General features: G+C 38.8%; 1 protein-coding gene across 12 annotated transcripts in view; it reads right to left on the bottom strand.

Moving 5' to 3' along the window:
- Positions 1–19,856, bottom strand: part of RAPGEF4 (Rap guanine nucleotide exchange factor 4) — a gene marked incomplete at both ends in the record, with an annotated part of 284,857 nt that overhangs the window by 117,592 nt on the left and 147,409 nt on the right. For 10 of the 12 annotated variants that reach the window (XM_084236432.1, XM_084236437.1, XM_084236429.1 and 7 more), the window contains 2 exons: positions 11,597–11,616; positions 15,525–15,597. The exons of 1 other annotated variant lie outside the window; for it this stretch is intronic. In XM_084236432.1, the coding sequence (XP_084092558.1) occupies positions 11,597–11,616; positions 15,525–15,597 (93 nt within the window). Of the gene's footprint in view, positions 1–11,551; positions 11,617–15,524; positions 15,598–19,856 lie in introns of all 12 variants that reach the window. One more of the 12 variants, XM_084236428.1, reaches the window with a different exon arrangement.

Here is a 19,856-nt window from a genome sequence, read left to right as displayed (position 1 = left end):
TCTTGTTAATTTCCACATCATACATGTTAAGAAGACAGTGAAAAAGAAATTATGATCTTGATTGAATGAAATGCATGGAATTTCTAAAGCACAATGCTTATTGCAATCAAAGCTATTGCAAAATATGATGTCAACATTATTCTCATAAGTGCTTCTGTCCTATTTTTTCATAAACAAGGGATGAAGACTAGCCCTAAATGAGATATTGATTGCATTATGATGTTATCTGAGTACACTGGAGGAAGGGGACTGACTTTTTTCACGGTCAGCTGAAAGTGCCTCCCTGGGGAGGAGAGAACAGCTACTATTTCCCATTCCCTTTTCTTTGGGGGTACATACCTTCTCACCATCTTCAGAGCTAAGCCCATGGTGGTATCTCACTACAGAGTTGGAGTGACAGGGCCATAGAGCCCAGGTAGATCAGTTAATTTCCTTCCTTCCCCAGGGTTTTCTAAGTTTAGCTGCTAGGGAGCAACCAGAAACCTGTATTTCCAGCTGAGGGAGAAGATAGAAGTAGAGGCCTCTGCTTCCACAAGCCAAAAGTCACCTCACACCAGCTCTTCCTGCAGACTTGGGGATGGCAGTCTCAACTCCTCTCTTGATCCATTTTAAGGTGGCTTGATATGGGTGTCTGCTACCTGCAACTTACATAGTCTGGAGTTATACAGTAACTTAGTAACTGCATTCTGGGAAGGAGCATGTTGCAGTGTGACTAATGCCACATTCTTCTCTCAGAAATCCTTAGGTTCAAGTGACAATAACTATTAAAGTATATGAGGTAATTTGGCAATTAATGCCAATTTCTACCACATTCTGATAGAATTATCCATTTGCCTATCTCTCTCCTCCATTAGACTGTTGTCTAATGGCAGAATTGGTTTTATTAGACTTTATATTTCCAGAGCCAAAGTATATGGCTACATGACATATCGTAGGCACTTAATATATGTAGTTGATTTTTAAAAGATTAAATAAAATACGATCACGTTTCCTTTTATTATGGAATCACTTTATTCCTTCAAATTTTATTAATTGAAAATTTGTGGCTAACTGGAAAAGTTAATTTATTTAAGAAAAAGAGGGTTATTAACCCATTTAGTAATATAAGAAACTATAAAGAGAATGATTAAGCTAATTAAGAAAACAAATTGTTTCAAGAGGCCATAACCATTTAAAATCACCAATTCATATAGAAATAATTTGTGGGCTATGTTACAAATAATATCCTCTACCTATTCATTAAGTTAGGTCCCTGAGGATGTCTATTAAGCAACACTTTGTTAGCTTGATTCATTTACTGTTTGTACTTGAAATATTCCTTGAATCAACCTTTTATTAATTTGAAAGGTAAAACCTGCAGAAATATGTAGAGTTTACTTACAAACCTAAATTCTCTTAAAATCTACAGAATATAACAGGGAGCAGACAAATTCAATAAAACTTTTGCTGATTCTCATCTCATTATTTGTATTTCTTTTAAAAACATTCTAATTTTATTCATGCCCCAGGCACATGCTACCCAGTATAAATACCTACTATCCAATCTCATTATCACTCTTCAATGTGATGTTTATTATTATTAACTATTGACTGGACAGAGGTACAGTATAAACATCTAATCACAGCCCATTCTTAGATACTGTCTAGTACAACAACCTTCAAACTAGGTCTCCAAATACAATTTACTCTGTCAGCCTCCTGGTAGTCATTGGCAACTGCATCCTTCCATGTGCAGATGCCAGAAAGCCTAAAGTCAGCCTTGACTTCTCTTTTTTTCTCCTCACTTCCCATTTAATCCATCAGAAAATCATATTTTCAAAATCCATCCAGGAGATAACACTTCCCACCTCTTCACCATGACTATACCATCATCTCTCTCTCTCTCTCCCCCTCAGGTACCACATTAACTACCTAAAAGTGAAAGAATTTAGTGACATGGCTTTTTAAAACTATTTTCATTCCCACCTATTTATTTATGTGAATAAGATTTTCTAGCACTTACATAAACAAAAACCAAGAAGGGGAACAGAATTGATATTAAACCTCTGCTGCATATAATGTATTCATTTTTTAACAGGACCAAAGTCATTCCATGATACATTTCCAATAATAATGATATTTAATATTTATTAAAAATAAAATATTTATTTTACTTTGACAATTGCATGCTGCTATGTCATAAGTCAATAGAAAAAAATTAATAGCAAGTTTTTGTCACAAGAAATTTAAAAACACTAAGATTTAAATGTATATAGTTATTTTTGCTATGTGAAAGTAAACCAATATGATCAATAAGAGATTTTTCAATCATTAAAATGCATTAAAACATGGAGGTACCATATAAATCCTGGACAGCTCACATTTGGACAATTAACATGTCTTATTTTACTTAAGACGGTGTCATGTTTGGGTCTTTGTTATTGTAGCTAAATCTATACAATGATTTATATATTGACACAATTAAAAAGCAATCTGGCCTGGAAGAAAATACATTACAATGGGGAATGAAAAGATTTAAAGGAGAAAAAGAAATAACATCGCCAAAAGTTGAAGAAGAGCTTGTATGTTTTTTAAAGGGTAACAATTTTTCCCCACAATGTCTAACTCTGGATTAATACACAAAAAAACCTGCTAACACATAGAATCACTTGTAACTTACAAGATTGGAACTTAGTATTTCTCTATGAACTTGCAAATTAGGTACATCATTTAGGAAAGTTGAATGTCAATAACATTAGTTGGAAGACATAAGATTAGATGAATGAATAAGTGAATGAATGAATGAATGAATGAATGATATATTTTGGCTAACTTGGAGATGCCTAAGTATCAGGTATTTCACACATACAAATAATGTTTACTACTCGTGCAAACAATTTTATGCCATGTAACTAAAATTTCAGCTTTAAGTTTAAACAGGCTGAAACAGTGAAATAGCCACAAGAGGGCGCCCAAGCGTTTTTCTGAATACACCAGATACCAATAAGAGAATAAGGAAGAAAACACAAAATAAAAAGATGAGGAATCAGAGAGGGGTCAATGCCTGTTCCAGTCATTTAAAAGAACACGTTGTCGAATGGCAGAACCATTTTTGCATTTATGCTATGAAATTTTTATACTAGGCGTTGAAGATTGTAATGCTTTGACACTTAGAAGACAAGAAATGGGTAAACATAATAAAAAAAATTCACATACCCTAAAACTAGAAGGTCCAGGTTGAACAGCTGTGATAACATCCATGATTCTCTGGAGGGCCCCCCAAACAAGCCGGGCGCCTTCTCAGCTTATCTGCATGTTCCTGCTCTTACTCTCTAAGCTAGTCCATCTTTGTAGTCAACTTTGGGTGTGGTTTCCTCACTTTGTTTGGAATTGTGCTATCAAGTTACAGCACAGAGTGAGAGCACTTGGTGTGACTTGGGAATTTTTTATTCTCCTGGCTGAGCCAAATTAAAGGGACATTAAGATGAATGGCTTTCCATTTGACATCCAGTAGTCTTCCCAGAAATCAGAACTGGACCAAGACCTAAGAGGATGCCAGAGAACCTCTATAACTTCCCAGACCCAACTCCGGAACTCACTAGCCAACCTGATTCCCCCCCCCCCCAGGCTGGAAAAATGTGCTGGACTGAGGCTACGGATAAGAATGTGACCTCACTTAAAATTAAGCTCCAGGGAAGCTTAATATAATGTTTTATATTTGAGAGCAGAGCAATGTCAAGTGTTGGAATTTTCTCTGGGCTTCATTCCTCTTATTCGATCTCCCAATAATCCATTTATCATGGTTGGCCAGGGGGGTCACAATTTTATCAGTAAGGAATCTAAAGCTCAAGGAGGTAAGCAACTCATTCAGTGTCACTAGCTATTAAATGTCAAGGACAGAAACTGACTCACTCTGGGGACTCAGAACGTAACAGTGAATGTGTATTGAACTCAATCACACTAATGTCTTCTGAGCTAGAAAGAAAATTATCATCTTCCTTTTCCCTCAATTTACAAGTGAGTAAATAGCAGAAGTACTTAGCATGATTTAACACTTGCTAGACCCAGTATTTTCATGGCTTGTTTTTGCTAAGTTTCTTTTTCATGTCCAGATATGATGATTTTATCGTGTGTGCAATTAAACTTGCACAAAAAATTAAGTCCACATAGTTAGGTCAGCTACTAAATGCTGCTAGGCATGTATCCACTAACAGGCTTTTTTAAAAAAAAAATATTTTTCATATTTTTTTAAAGATTTGTTTATTTTTATAAAAGAGCTGGGATACAGGCCAGATGTACGGGAGGGTGAGAGGATTCACCAGAGACAGAGCAGGGAACAGAACAGGCAGACTGACTGAAATACACTGCTGAGGGGAGCAGCGGGCTACACAGGAAAGGTCTGCTGCACCATGTGGGTAGCTCCCTGGCCACCAGGAATCGAACCTACGCTGCAAAGGCTGAAGACAGCTTCACAGCACTGTGCTCAACCCACTGCGCCAAGGGGGAGGCCCTACTAACAGACTTATTAATAACTTGAGTATAGAATAAAAAACATTCTTATAAATGTGACAATAATAGACAACTGGTGGAGGAGGCTGGTATTTAGGAGAATTGGAATGAAATTTAAAATGACCTTGACAAACAAAATGAAAGTGAATTAAGTCTGACAGAAAGCATGGCAGAGGGATTCTTTCAAGGGTAGGGGTGGGGGAAACAGGAGGAACACAGGAATGAGGGAGCCCCAAGGTAATTACTGCAGAAAAGGAGCTGAAGGTCAGAGTGAACAATAGGCTTCAAAGGGAGGAATCTAGATCTGTCATTTTTAAAGATATGGCATCAGAAGTACAACAAAAAGGGGAAATGCAAACTAATTCCTCATCTACATTCAAAACAGATCAAGTTCTAGGAAAAAAACAATACTGTGTTTTGTTGGGACCCTGAAATGCTTGAAGTTTGGAAGATAAGATTTTGCTAAGTTTGAAAGGGATTTTAAAAGCTATTCTAAAGTAGCTTAAAGTTTTTTATTTTATACCTGATAAAATTAGCCTCAAAAGTGAAAACTCTGGTATTCTGCACCTCTGTTCCAGGCAAGTCTCTCCTTTTTCCTCCAACTGGATACCATCCAGTTTTCAAGAGTACACAGCAGGCATTTCTTCCTCTAGGAGGCCTGCTCTGAGCCCCACCTCTTCACCCTGAGGAGCCCTGCCCTGACCCTCACCTCCCAACATTCCCCCAGAGCACACACTAGGAGGCGAGGTGCTGGCACTGGCTAAGCACCTGACATGCATTGTCTTAGTACTACTCTCAGAAGTGCTCTGGAAGGATTTAGTACTACACTTTGTAGATGAGGAAACAGAGGAATAAAAAGGTTAACAAATTTGTCCACCTTTACCTGTTAGTAAGTAACCTAATGGGGACTTGAACTCAAGCCTGAAGAATGCTAAGCCCATCCTCTCATGCCCTGCTATCAGCCCACAATTGAGCCTGTGGCTCCTTCTTGTCGCACTTAATGTCCCAGTCTGCCTCCACTTACTGGCTGCGGCTCCCTGAGGAAGGCGCCTGCTTCTTCTATTTTCATAGTCTCACATGGGTCTGAATCCATCAATACATGTTCATTAAATGAAAGGGTTTCAAGAAAAGAGATGACATGTTTTAGGAGTATTTCTGAATCAGCTTTTGAACCAAAGGAAAACGAAAATGAGGAAAACGAAGTTAAGGTAAAGTGAATCTAAGCACTGGCAATAAGAATTCTGAACAATGGCAGATTATATTACAGAAGCAGATTATTTTATGAAAGGTGGTCTCGACAATTTCCTTTTTGTGGAAATTTTAGGAAATGAAAATAATTAAATATTTATACATCTATCTATGTTTATATATGTGTGTATGTGCACCTACTTAGCTATTCATCATCTTTCTTCAATGTCATTTTACCTAGAGGAAAAGACTATAATATTTTAACAGCCATGAACTCAGGGGAGCTTGCTGGACAGAGAATTCCTACTAGAAAAGACTCCAAATCCTAAATGACATGTAATCACTAGATTAATTTGTCCAATCTGAGAACACTATAATTTTTTCTCCTCAACATAAGAGATATTTTGCAAATAATCTAGTCTTAATTTCTGAAAACAAGAACAATGAAAATTCAAATATATCAAACATAAAGGGTATTATATATTTTATTGTCACAGTCATTTCAGACAACATGCTAGTAGCCCAAAGATACTGGTGATGAACATAAGTGCCTACAGCACAGGATAAAATATTTCTGAAGATAGCATCATACTCTCCCACAACTCTGCAACTGGCAGTGTAGTAAATTACTATCGACATATTACTACTACATTCCTGCCCCTGCTGATAATGGAGCCAATTCTCAGCAGCAGAGCTAACATGGAGCAGAGAGAAGCAGGTGGTGAGAGAGAGCAGGCCTCTCATTTTCCGTATTCTCGTGATTTTTAACTATTACACACTAGCCAGGTTCTGTGCTGTCTTGCCCAAGTCAAATCTGACAATAGGAGACCGAGGGCACATATTCACAGAGGGGCTAGGAGGTATAACTAAGTGATGACGCTAAGAATCCAACCATGGGGCAGCCACATGGCTAAGCTCTATTCCACAAATGAAACCTCAAAATGTCTGTTGAGAAACCAAAATAAGAACATTGAAGCCATCACCAAATGGGATTTATAAACTATATACAGAGAATTCTAAAATACATTAACTCCCACCCAAATACATTCCAACACATGACCCTCTCACTAGGCAAACTCCCAGCCAGCAGTTCCTGTGAACTTGCCAAGAACATTCAGGAGCTACGAAGATTTAATTGACAACACAGAGATCAGGCTTTTCCAGTGTTTACCTGTGTTTACTGCTTAGAAGGACAACTACACATCATCTTAAAAATCCAAGCAATATATTGCAGAAGCTAGAGAGAAAGACAGTACTATCAGCTTTTATAACAAAGTCCAGGAACAGAAGGATTAAAAAGCAGGAAAAAAATTTCAGCAAGGGCACGCCAACCCCATAAAATGCATAACTCACAAACACAAAAACAAACATTTCTTCAGGGACCCGAGAGCTGAAGTTGTCCTTGGCACCATCGACATGAAGTTCTCTGTGTTTTCCAGGAGGTGGGACAAAGTAGGTCTTGGCTCACTGAGCCACACATTCTAATAGGTCGGCCACAGAAATGAGTATTTACACACTACATAGTGCGCAGGATGGGGCCAGTCACACTGCCAAATCTAATCTTCACTTGGATGATAAGCAATTTGTCCTTCAAAATCTAAATGAGCAGGCTCAGGGTTTTCTGTCTTCCACATTTTTTGGTTTTCTCTCTTATGCAAAGCCGTGTGCTCGTCTTCATCGATGCATTGTTTTAGGGTGGCAACAGTGCTAGCTAAGCCCTTCCCACCCCAAAACAGGACAATGGTGGTCAAGGGCAAACCTGCCCCTGGCTGAGATGTCTCCAGAAGCTCTAGATGTGTAGCAGTTATATTTTAAAACAGGATTTTAAAAATTGTGTTCCACAGCAATCGGTTTGAATTCAGTAAGTGTTCTAAAGTTAGAATTGAAAGGTTTTATTGAGTTTTATGGGATTATCTAAGTCTTTCATATTTTAAGTTTTCTTCATCTAGCCCAGAATCATAGCCAACCTGTAACGGCAAATAAGATGTCATCATTTAACAAACAGAATTTAGTCTACTTTGTGTCTCTAACCTTGAAAAACAGCAATAATTGAGATAAATGTTACTATACATCTCAAAATGCCTAATCTTTTGACCCTAACAGTTACATGTTTATTATTATTCTAGCGCCCTCTCCTTAATAAAAAAAATTCACAAACCAGGTTAATACCAATTGTCACTATTATAAGGCCTAATTGAATAGAAATAGAGAAAGCTACATGTTTTTTGATGTCATTTGGGGTTATTATTCCTTTACCAATTGCCATTTAAAGCCTTGTCTTTATAATAATTTCCAAAGATTAGTCTTCATATAAATGATATATGATTTTTAAAAGTTGAGAAACCATGTTTTAAGTAATCTTTTTTTAAAATGTATTCTTCTTTTGTTTTTTAAGATTTATTTCTTTATTTATACAAGCACTGGGTACAGTCAGAAGCGCGGGAGGGTGAGAGAATTCACCAGAGCCAGAGCGGGGAGCAGATCAGGCAGAAGGACCAAAGTACACTGCTGAGGGGAGCAGCGGGCGGCAGGAGAGGTCTGCGCGCCATGTGGGACCCTTGCCCGGTGGCTGGGGATCGAACTGGCGCTGCAGAGGCTGCGAGCAGCTTCACAACCCAGCGCTCAACTGCTGTGCCACCGGGGAGGTCCATTAAGTAATCTTCTTAAAATGAGATCTATTCATACAGCTTTATAAGACCCCACCCAAGCTTGCTTATTACTAATTATTAGCATAAGTTCTTCTAGTGTTCGGAAGACCTTTGAGCTCTAACTTGATAATGTTCTCTTTTGGGAACAGATTTAGCCAAAAATCTGCTAGTCACACTATCAATACTGCCTTAAAAATGAGGGCTTCAAATGATCCTTTTGGAAGCAAGATGTTGTAAATCAGAAAATGGGATTGTTTCATTAATATCTTTGTGAATATTTTGTGGGGTTCCTTCCACATTGAGCAAGAAGAGTATAAACTTCTCAAACTACAAAATTCCATAGTTTTTGCCTTTCAAAAAAGATAAAGTACAATAAACAACAAATTTGACATACATAAGTAAGTAGTCAAAAATCATAGGCAAGCTCATTCCTCAATGGACAACTGTAACATTCAACTACAAAGCATTCTTATAATTGTGATTTTTAGGTCTTAGGTTAAATATGGTCAGTCAGGCATGGCACATACAGAAGATGGAAAATATACAATTTAAACAGATCAAAGAAAAGGACTTCTTTATAAAACCAACAGCCCCAAACAATTACAACCCCACCAAAACAGTCTGTTTGCTTTATTGGCTCAATAGTTGTTTTTTAAATAGTTTTATCAATTGTTTTATAGATTCTAGTAACCTATGTCATCTAAAGTTACATGATGTTCTTATCAAATACAGTGAACAATAGACAAAATAATCCAACAACTTAATTGCCAGCCCATTTGTATCTATGAAAGTACAATTTATGAAAAGAAAATTCTCTCTGTGCAAAGGCTGGATCTAAAGATAAAATATAGTTGGCAACATAACTAAAAACACCACTTACTGACGTCTGCATATTTGATTAATGGTTAAACATAGTGATTAACAAAATCAAGAGTAGGAGCTGGAAAAAAGAATATATTCTTCCCACAAAGAATCTGTTTGGACACTGAAACAATAGTGTAAGTGCTTTTATTTCAGTCCACAGGCATATTATTGCTATTTAGAAATATAAGGGGAATATAATATTGCCCAGCATGTAGTTAAATAGGTAAAGAATAAAAGAAGTCATCATAATACAACTTGCCTCTGATAAAGGAAAATTTTTAATTATCACTACTTGAAGTCTCTTAGGCTTCTTTTCATCTTTCTAGAGCTTTAACTCTATTCACGAATGTCTTTCATCTCATTTGCTCTCCTTTGACTGATGGTATTGGAGAGCTTTTCTAATAACACAAACTGACATTACATCCACTCTATTTGTTGATAGAGAAAATGTGTGTTTTTCTATTTGCTAGTATGAGACAGAAAATGGATCAAAAAATATATAAATAAGCATACACTGAAGCTAATATTAGGGAGCTATGGCTAGTCCCCTAAATCTTTCAGGACAACATGCTGCTGACTACTAACCGTATCTAACTTTCTGAAAACTTCAAAATTCTATTTTGTCACAAAGCGAGTTACACGGTGACAGCTGCCAGGTCCTCTGCTCAGAACCTTGTGCCTCTGCAGGGAGGTCTAAGCTAAAGGTCACTGGGTGCCCAAGAGAGACAGCGTTTCCTTTTGAAGCTGGAACATTTTAGACCTCCCAGCGCTTAGGCATTCTGTGCTTGCTCTCCACATCATGGATAGTCCCTTGAGGAGGAAGCACCAGGCCCTTTTATCATCTTTATTTGGCTAATGATCTATAGGTTATTTTTAATGTGTGCTTTGGAACATCCATATCCAAAATGGTGGCAGGATCAATTTGTTAGACTCCAAAATCTGTTGCTTTAGACTCTTCACAAACCTTTAGACTCTTCTAGAGACTTACTCCACCCACAAAGATTTTTTTTTTTAATAGCAAAAGATCATGGGAAGTGAAGAAAGATATCTTAAGGGAAGCCATAAAAGGTAGAAGGGCATTTACTTTTAAAAGGTCAGGACATTTTTGGAAGGAAAGGGATAGTTAGAAAGTGACAGAGGTTTGAGAAAATAAAAACTACCACCAGCAGTAACATTTATTGAGTTCTGTTGTCCTAGTCTCTATGCTCTCCACAGATGATCTCATTCAATATTCACAATGGCCTGGAAGGCTAATCATGACTAACATTCTCAGCTTCAAGATGAGGTAGAGATGTTTGGATAAGTCAAGTGGCTCTGCCAGGCTCATAAACTGAACCACACCAAGTACTGAATGGCACTGCTACACCTTGAATCCAAATTTGCAGTGGCACAGAAGTGGGCCAGAATTCCCAACCAAGCCTTAAAAACCAACATTATGAAAAGAGGAAGACCTAGAGAAGACTAGTGTTAGATTTCTGGAAAGGAATACAGGAATAATCTAAACATAATTAAGACCACATTTCTGCCCAGAGACACAGGGCCAAGACGGTGACAGAATTATGACACTGTCACAATTTTATCACTTGTGTACAACAATCAAGGTACATGATGACCAGGTGATTCATGTGAGAGCCACCAGGCACCACTGCTGATTATCACTATATGCTCCCATCACTAGCCCTTCTGTGTTGCTGTCTGCATTGAGATTTCAGTGAATACAAGAAACATTCTTGCTATTATTATTATTATTTGTATGCAAAGATAATACTTTCTATATCACTACCATCTTTAGAATGTATGATTGGCACTGTTTCTTGGTGAAAGTTTTGTCTTAAACTTTCTTCTTTCTTGCCTATTTTCCCACACAATTATAGCAATTAAATATTTTTCGACTTAGAAAAAGAAATGTTGATTTTAATGCGCTTGGATACATAATAAGGTAAATTCATCAACAGTTCTGAATTTCATTTTTCCTATTCCTACTAAGGAAAAACAACTACTTTCTATATGATGTTAAACTAATGATTTGTTCTGCTGCCATGTATGCATCAGAGAAAAAAGAAAAGACTTAGCATTTAGACTGTTTGCATCTAGCTTTGTGCAGTGGCAGTATCGTAGCCAATGAGGTTTATCCGAGGCGCGATTATTGCTAATAGACTGTTTGCATCTAGAATAACCTTTTTTCAGTCTGGATAATGTCAAGGACATTTGATGACCACATCAGAGCAATCAACCTCCTCCCCTTTTTATTTGAAAGTGACTCACCAAAGATGCCAGAATAAGATTAGAAAAATATTTATTGCTCTGTTGAATATGGGTAAAGAACTTTCTTTGCTGGTAGGGTCAACACAATTATTTTTTACCTTATGACAGTTTTTAGAAGATAGGCAGAGAGAGTAGTTACTCACATTCTCCTTGTCAGGAATCCCTAAAAGAAGAAAAAGAGAGAGAGAGAGAGAGAGAAAAGACCATGAGTTGTAAGATCAACCTATACATGGAACTGAAATCCTTTGCTAAATCAAGGCAAGTAAAATTTTGATGTTTTCAATCTGTTTCTATAAAGACTGACATAATGCTGTTTAGAAAAAATAATAGAACCTACCAAAATCTGCAAATAAATTGATGAATCAGGAATAGGACTGTGCTAGACAACAAAATCTCATGCTTATTTTGCTTTTCTACCATATTTTTCTTCTCCAGAGGTAAAAAGCCATACCTGATTACTTTACACCATGTGCGCAGCTAACACAGAACCCTCAGAATTCTGGACAGATGCATGAACTCTGAAGTGCACATGCTTTATTTTTACATTGTAAACCAGGGATTTGAATACAGTGGCAGTTTGCACATAAAAATAGCCAGAATACAACATCCACTTTGAGCAAAGTCATCTCCTATTGCCTCCTTGTCAGGCGTGAGCACAGCAGTGGCTGTTTTCACAGTAAGCTCAGTTTTCTTAGCTAAAAAGTTCATCATCGTCCACTCTATTATTTGTTCCTTCATTTACAAATACGTCATGAGAATCTACTACAGGCAGGTCAGAGTCCTTTATACTTCCTCTGGGGCTGCTACCGTGACTGACAAGGTGGAGACCATACTGGAATGTTCACAGCCCCAGAAGAGCTTATTGGCCCTGTATGGCAGGTACAGCAGACATTATACCAAGAAGACTGGCGCACAGGTGGTTATATGTGTGCTTTGCATCTAGGCTCAGACCACTAGGCAGAGAGAGATGTTTTGCAATGTAAAAATACAGTATGTCAAAATTCTGAGTAAATAGATCTTCTTTGTTTAATAAGGGGGTCACAGGACTTATAATATTGTCCTTAAAAGAACTAAGTGCCCATCCTAATAGACAGCAGCAGTACAGAATGCAGGAGGGATCAAACCATCTCTTAAGCTCTGACCTCCAAATTGGGAGAGGACACACACACAAAAGCTAGGACAAGAAAGGGGGAAAAGAGGGGTCTTCTTTCAAACAGAGAGTATTAATGGGCATGTTTGCCATTAATTTCCAGATCTCTCAGGAATAGAAAGATTGGCTTAATATCAGTTCTCTAAAACTTGACTTGAGTCCTTCCTTCCCTTCTTCTTTCCTTCTTTCCTTCCACCTTTCCATCCATCTACACATCCATCTTTCATCTTTCCATCCATCCGTCCATCCATCCATCCATCCATCCATCCACACAACAGTCACTTGAGAGGACTGGAGTTGATTGTATGAGGAGATCCAGGGGTGTAATGGAATGTTTAATGAGACATAGTTGCACAAATTACAGTGACTGGGTATTAAGGTATCTGTAGAGAAATAATGCTAAAAAGATGATATGGGGCCACTGGGAACATGACAGGGGGCTATGGCATTATCCATCTTGGAGTTTCAACTTTCATGGCAGGCAATAGATGATTTTGAAAAGGTTTTGAGCAACAAAGTGATACGATCAGGTAAAAGGGGAGAAGGGAATATTCAAAATTAAAAGACATTTAAGACATATAAAGCAGATGCAATTGATAGAGGTCTAGTTTAAGCAATCAGCTATAAACATATTCAGATGGGGAAATTTGAGTATGTACAGGGGAGTGGATGTTACTAGGGAAAGTCATATCAGTTACTAGGTATAATAATGGTGTTGTGGTTTTGCCCAGAGGCTTTGTTTTCAAAAATATCTGCAGAAGTGTTTGGTATGAAATGTGTGCATGTGATCAGAAGAAGGAAATACAGTAAAACATTAATATTAAAATACATATTAAGTTAATAATAAATCCTATTAAAGTGTTAAAACATTAATATTAAATCTAAGAGATGAAAATATGGGTGTTAACTATATCATTCTGCATGTTTGAAATTTTTCACATTAAAAAGTAAACTTCGAAAGTTTTGTATAAGTCAGGTGTAAGGTAGACCAAGGATGAGGTACTAAAAGTTCAGAGCCAGTTCAGTCCTTTTTGTCCTCAGGTCAAGAGTAATGAGGCCCTCAGCCAGGTGACTTCGGAAGGAAGAGAAGAAAGTGAACACTAGAAAGGAAGGAGCAGGGAATGGGACAAATAACCTTGGCAGGTAGAGGTGAGAGTAAGGAGGACTCCCACGTGGTTGCTCCTAGTATGGGAAGATTAGGGTGGAGCTATGGCTATAAGGTGGCTTTCGTGAGGATGGGTCAGTTCTGTGGGAATCTGGATGTGGTTCATTACTGACATTTTGAGGCTAAACAGTCAGCAAGACATGAGGGGGAAAGAGAACAGTAGTCATTTGGAAAGTTAGGCTGCTTCAGGAAGGATCAGGCAGAGGTATGGGTTTGGGGAAGTATTTGTATTAGTTGCAAAAAAAAAATGCAATGTTCACAGGGTACATATAGAGGAAAAACAGCAAGATTAGACTCTTGGCTGACATCAGAACTTTTGGGCAAGGCAAGCACCACCTGTGAAAGACACAAGATGAGTGGCCAGACACACGAGAAAACCAGGACAATATTCTGGGGCCCAGGAACCAAGGGAGAGTGGAGTCTGAACATGCCTGGTCCTGTTAGAAGTCAGAGAAAATAAGGAGCAGTAATGGCCGAATCTGGTTATTGGTTGGTCACTGAAAACTGCAGAGAGGTTAGAGTCAAGTATGGGGCAGACTCGGGGGCGGGTTACAGAGTGCCTGATGGTGAGGAAATAGCAGTCAACATCAAGTGCCTGGTACCCACTTGCCATGTTTTGTTTCATTTAATTTTCACAATAATCCTATGGAGAAACTGAGGCACAGAATCTCAGTGCCTCGTCCAAGAACACGCAGCTAGGAGACAGGTAGGATTTCAACTTAGGCACTTCTCATGACCAGTCATCCCCAGTTCAGTCAGGAGAGAAAGATCAAGAAAAGGAAGGGTAGGGAAAGAAAGGAAAGAAAGACCTGCCCTCTCCCTTATGATTTGAGGAAGAGTGAGGGGAGGTAGATGAGGGAGGGAGAGAGCAGAGGCTGAACAGAAATTATGAATCAGAGGGGAAAGAAAGTGCGAAAGCTTCTAAAAATCTTGGTCAAGCAGGGGAGAGGTCACATGTAGAAAGTGACAAGTCTGAGGGTGACGTGGGGATCTAGGACTAAGGAGAGAGGTTGAAGGATGACTCTGGCTCCGAAGATGCTGGCATGGCTGTGCTGCCTGATCAGAAAGCCCGCCACCCGGTGCCTGGCCACACATACACGTACATGAGTTGAATGAGACTGAGCTGCAACAGCAACTCAGGGACAGAAAGGAGGGCTAAGCAGATGTTTCTGATGAGCATGAACATACACGCAGACTCAGGACACAGGATTTCTTTGAATCTAGTTGGATATCCTCTAGAAAAAAACTATCACAAAGAAAAACTTCCTTTCTTTTATGATCGGCCAGAGACTGGTCTCATGAAAGGCTTGGAATTTGAAAAGGCCATGACATAAGAATAAATAATGGCTCACACTGCTTCTCTCCTTAATCAATAGTGTCAAAATAACCAAGAGGTAGGGCTCTCGGGTGTCTGGAGGAGACTAGACAAATACAATTCATGGATCTCATTTTTAAGAGCACAGAAATGACACTGAATTTCACTGCAAAAAAGAAGGTATTTTGAGAGAGCATTCTAATTATACTCAGGTTCCAACTGGCACCAGAACATACTTCCCTCTAACAGCTAAGACCACAAAATAATACTATATTAACAATTTTTTGCAATAACTCTAGTGTGGGCTGGCATTTTTGTTTATCCACAAAAGAATCTGGAGACTTACTCTCAAGCTGGTGTAGGACATATTTTTTTTGTCACATGAAAACACACACCACACAACAAATTTTTAGATACAAAATGTTCACATTTTTCACTTACTGTCATTGTTAGAGCCCGTTTCCATAACACCATAAGGAGGAGCCAGAAGTCCTGCCATGTACTGTCGGTATTTCTGAAAGACAAGATTGTAAACTCAACACACAGATATTTACTCACTTTGAACGTTCATTTATTGACACGTTAAAAAGCAGAAATGTTAGGTGTCAGGAAGCATCTGAGTCTGGTATTTATAGCCCCATGGAATGTGCTATCTGTGGTCTGGGATCTGACATAAAGATGCTATGTTCTTGAGGAGGTTTTCCTGGGGAAGACTGAATGTGTCCCCACCCAGGGAGGGGCTGTTATTAGCTCAGCCAGTTTGTTTCTGCATCCGCGGCTGATTCATCCGATTGCCTGGGCTTCTACCCTCTCTCCTCCTCTGCCCTTCTCACTCCTGCAAACACATGCTCAGGGAAAAGACATTTGGTTATTAAGGATGCGGAGACAAACAAATGTGCTGCCTTGTTAACAGGTGAATGGCACTGAATCAGCTTTCAAAGCAAATAGAAATGCATCTCTAGGAAAATGTCTCTTCTGAAAGAAGCTGATTCGCCTCCATTTAACTACTTTCCTTTTACACCGTACACCTGCCTGTTATGTGACCCCTCCAAAGAACTTTTAGTATATTGTCAAATAAAATAGTTTGGTCCCATTTCGAACTACTTGGATTCCCTTGGATTTGTGGGCTGGCCCTGCTTTAAAACCTAAGGTTAGGCAATTTATATTAACCACTGGAGTCTGTGCTATTTTAACGGTATAAGGTTTGGGGAGCATAAAGCAACCAAGAACATCTAGCAAGGGAACAGTGAGGTTTATGAAGAATGGAAGATGAATCTTAGATGTGCTCTCTTCTCAGGTAATAAATATAGCCTTCTTTCAGAATGAAAGCTGGGCAATTTTGTTTATTGCATAGTGCCATGTATATTTATGGTTTATAATGATGATGACACATAAATGTTAAACAGCATCAAAAGAATCAACACTCTATAATGCGCTTGTGGGTTACACAAACGTCAGCAGAAAAGGCTTCATCTGTAGCAATGGGCAGCTGGCGGCACACGGTATTGGAGCAGCCATCTGGCCCATTTGGTAGATTTGAATGGCGTTTGTAATGTGACACTGACGGTTTCTCAAAAGAGCCTTCTTCTAGTTAATATGTGACTAGCTTTTTATTTCATCCTTTTTTCTTTGCATTCTGTGGCAACTATGCTAACACCTGCACACACATTAACACTCATGATTTTCTCTGCTTCTGAGTTCACCAATCATTCAAACATACCCAGGGACCAATCCATGGCCTTAACTTCCCAATTCAGAGTCTCTTTTTTTCTTCTGAAACCATCTACATTTCTTTTTCATGAGAGAACATGGATTAAACACATTTCTGGGCATCATATTATGGTAAACTCTGCACAAATAGACTCAGAGAGAACAGACAGGCACTGGTTATGTTCTAAGGCAGTTCTGTGTCACCCCATCCCATACTTCTTGAGTTATTCCTCCTACTGCTAGCCACTCCCCACCAGGCTCCTAAAAAATATAATTCCTATTAAATTATAGATGCAGTTTTATTTCGCTTTGCTCAGAAATGTTGCTCTGGATGCTCTGGATGCCCTTTGTCTCAGCACTTCAATGTCAATTCCCATGAATCCCACAGAAATGCCTTCTTGACTCCTAATTGAATGGCACCCCACCCTCCTCCACTCACACAGGGCCATTGCCTCTGCAAACAGAAAATAGAGTGGCCCTTTGGGGTTACAGAATGTGAGCTGGATTTCAGGATGTATAGGGAGTGAGCACCTACTATGTGCAGGCAGTGTCCTGGCACTGAGCTTACTGCAGAGAACAAGCAGACAAGGCCGCTTGCATTTGTGAGGCAGTTATATCCTGCCAAGAGGTGCCAGAGCTTACAGATAATAGAAGCTTAATATTTACCTGCAGAATTTTAGAACTTTTTATGGAAAATTTCAAACATACATAAAAATAGATTACCATATATATAACATCCAGTTTCAATTATTATTAATGTCCTGTGCTATTTCATTTACACTCCTAGCCACTTGTCTCTTCCAAAATTATTTTGAAGCAAATCTCAGATATCATATCATTTAATCCATAAATATTTCAGTAAGAATCTCTAAAATATAAGGACTCTCCACCACCTCAAAAAAATCATAAAGCCATTATCACAGCTAAAAAATATAGCATCTTCATAATATCCAGTCCCTGCTGAAATTTCTCAAAGTTTCATAGATATCATTGCTGAATTAAATTTAAAAAGTACTTTATTTAATAAAACAACATTGGCTCCAATATAACAGTTTTTGGTATAGTGCAGAGTGCAAAAACAGATTTGAAATATTTGTTCCTAGAAATGAAAAGTCAACTTTTTAGAAGTGATGGGGCACTTTTTAATAAACATTTACAAAAACTGGGAAATTGATCTATGTAGCACCTGCAGAGTACACTTCCAGCTAACTGGAATAAAATCTAGATCTCATAACACTAATTCCTCAATAACTAAATCAGAAAATTGGGAATCCTAAGTTAGTTGAACATTGCTTGGCCTTGGGCAGCATTTCATCACCCACGCACAAGTTAAAGAATAGTCTACAAATGAATGTATCATATGAAAAGATTCTGAACCTTACTCATGACAGAAAGGCACACTAAAACTATACTGAATGTCATTTTTTACTTGTCAGATTTGGCAAAGTTTCAAAAATTTGCTAACACTATTGATGAGAGTGAGGGAAACAGGTGTTCACATATATTGCATTTATAGATATTATCTCAGTAGAAGGCAATTTGGAAGTATCTACCATATTCTAAAATGCTTATTACTTTTTTTTTTAACTTTTTTTTGTTTTTAAGATTTATTTATTTATACAAGCACTGGGTACAGTCAGAAGCGTGGGAGGGTGAGAGAATTCACCAGAGCCAGAGAGAGGAGCAGAACAGGCAGAAGGACCAAAGTACACTGCTGAGGGGAGCAGCGGGCACAGCAGGAGAGGTCTGCGCACCATGTGAGACCCTCACCCAGTGACCGGGAATCGAACTGGAGCTGCAGAGGCTGCGGGCAGCTTCGCAGCCCAGCGCTCAACCGCTGTGCCACTGGAGAGGCCCCAAATGCTTATTACTTTTGATTGAGCAAGAACGCTCCCTTAGAGAACAGATGTAAAGTCTTCTGAAATACCTGATTACATATCAAACACATATCTATTTGTACTAGCAAGTAAAACAATAGCACAAGCTGGAAAAAGCCCATATGTGCATAACCAGAGGACATCTATGTTACACCTAATAAATACATGACAATGGGTTATTTTCCAGCAACATAGATGCTGTTGAAATATTATGTAACCATGAAAAAGCAGCAGCACTAGCTTTTTTAAAAAAGAAACTACAGCACTGTATATCTAGTATGCTACCACTTTCTGGGAATAAATGTATAGACTATGTTGGGACAGGTCCCAAGAATACGGTAACAAAGACTGTCCCTGAGAAAGAGATCTGAATGGCTCGAGATCAAGTGGGAGGAAGACTTAGTTTTCACTGTTTATACTGAGGCAGAGGGATCACCAACTGTGTCTGACTGCCCAGAGGATGGCCTGGTGGACTTGCAATCCAGTGGCATTCAGCATTACTCATCAGGGTGTAGGACACTAGACCCTGATAATGACAGCAGTAGAATGAGGCAACAGTACTTCTCTCTTAGATTAACATGTGGAGGTGGGAGTAGGTTCCTTTGACTATAAAATCCTCCAGGGGTGGGGGAACTGTGGTGTTAAATACTCTGTTTCCTTGTAACTGGGTGTACTAGTGCTCAGGGATGAATGGAAAATAAGAGAGAAATGACTCTTAGTAAACCTGGATTTAGACCTGTTCATATCTTTACAGAAATCAAAAGCTATTTCAAGCTTTATGAGAAACAAATAACCCTAAAGGGAGTTGACCAAGGTCATAATGTAAATGAGCACAGGTCAGCTGAAACCTGATGTCAACAGTTTTTCAGAGGTGACACAGCACATCTCTGTAGTGGTTACCCACACACCGCCCACTCGTAGCTTCTGGGGTATAAGCAATGGCCTGGCTCAGTCCCTGACAGTGTCCTCTTTGGGCCCAATGATCTCCTCCTGCCAAACCATTTCTGGGATCCCAGCACACTTTAATTCCCCAAATAAGGCCTCACTCAATCATTTTTAAATCACCATGAGCAATTGGAAAAGAGCTGAGCCTTTAAGTCAAGTAGTACAACAGCAGCAGATTAGCAAGGTCAATGGTGCTTTGAAGAACAGAGCCCTGAGTCAGTACTCTGAGGGAAGAGGAAGA

This window comes from Talpa europaea (assembly GCF_964194135.1).
Source record: "Talpa europaea genome assembly, chromosome: 1".
NCBI lineage: Eukaryota > Metazoa > Chordata > Mammalia > Eulipotyphla > Talpidae > Talpa > Talpa europaea.
Note: the sequence above shows the minus strand (reverse complement) of the source record. Positions and strands in the feature narration are given on the sequence as shown.